We start from the raw sequence: 1,112 nt of genomic DNA on the forward strand, positions 1-1,112 counted from the left end.
TTCTTACATTTCATGCGCATGCATGTGCAGGACATTCCCTTCACCTTCCTAGCGCCGTACCGTTATCCGTTCAACCAGTGTCCCTTCACACCTAACGAGACGCAGCTTGCGTCGTACTTGTCGGGTAAGCGAAGTGCTGATGCGCGACATTTATCCATTTATAAGCATGTACATACATACATGTAAATTGCCACGTGCACCCCTGCCGGACCTTTGCCGTACATTTGTCGTACACAGGTATCATCAACGCCGTGGCCGCCTCTGGTTCTCCCCTGCCGCCGCGCACCAGCTCCCTCACTTCCCGCCTGCTCAAGAACACCCCAAGCTGGAAGCCCTGGACCGCCACCTCGAACCCCGTCATGAACATAGACACGGCTGGACCGCGGGTGTTTGAGGCGGCTGACCTGCTGCTGGATGCCAAGTGTCAATTCTGGTAAGGAAACGGTTCCGGTCTTTTAGCACTGTAAAACTTCATATTTGCCCTATACGTACTTGGAAACTTGTTTTGTTTCGTACATACACACCACCATCGAGCACCAAAGCCTTTCTCTAACGTTTCTCCAATCCTTCTTCTTACCCTTATTATTACTACTAATATTTTTTTATTATTATTATTATTATTATTATTATTATTATTATTATTATTATTATTATTATTATTATTATTTTATTATTACTTTATTATTATTGCCTTCCCCTGCGATGGCACACCCGAGTTCATACATACTTACATACACACGTAGATACATACAGAGCTGTGTAATTTTATCTGTGCCTTTACCTTAACTGTTTGCGACGACTCTCTTACCTCTGCAGGGACGACCTCCTGAACGCGGACATAACCGCGGGCACTGCCTTCCACAGCTGAAGAAGTAAATACCGCACGTAAGGACAGATCTTTCACTTTTGCTGGAATTGTGGGCTCGCAATTAATAATAATAATAATGATCAAACACGTGCCACCAGGCCGCGGTAGGTGTGCAACGGCACCAGGCATATCCACCAGCCGCGGTCCAAAGCTGTCCCTAGCTCGCAGCAGTGTCTGGTGTCCCGTCGAGCCTGTTGGATATCGCCGCGGATTGCCTCCCCGAGCTTACCCAGCTGCTAAGGCT

At 47.4% G+C, this 1,112-nt stretch overlaps 1 protein-coding gene across 1 annotated transcript in view; it reads left to right on the top strand.

The window, feature by feature from the left end:
- Nucleotides 1–1,112, top strand: part of VOLCADRAFT_108664 (uncharacterized protein) — a gene marked incomplete at its 5' end in the record, with an annotated part of 8,798 nt that extends 7,686 nt beyond the window's left edge. Inside the window, 3 exons of the mRNA XM_002959520.1 lie at nucleotides 31–124; nucleotides 238–433; nucleotides 817–1,112. Coding sequence (XP_002959566.1) covers nucleotides 31–124; nucleotides 238–433; nucleotides 817–868 — 342 coding nt within the window. The 3' untranslated portion in view covers nucleotides 869–1,112. The remainder of the gene's footprint in view (nucleotides 1–30; nucleotides 125–237; nucleotides 434–816) is intronic.

This window comes from Volvox carteri (genome assembly GCF_000143455.1).
Source record: "Volvox carteri f. nagariensis unplaced genomic scaffold VOLCAscaffold_323, whole genome shotgun sequence".
Taxonomy (NCBI): domain Eukaryota; kingdom Viridiplantae; phylum Chlorophyta; class Chlorophyceae; order Chlamydomonadales; family Volvocaceae; genus Volvox; species Volvox carteri.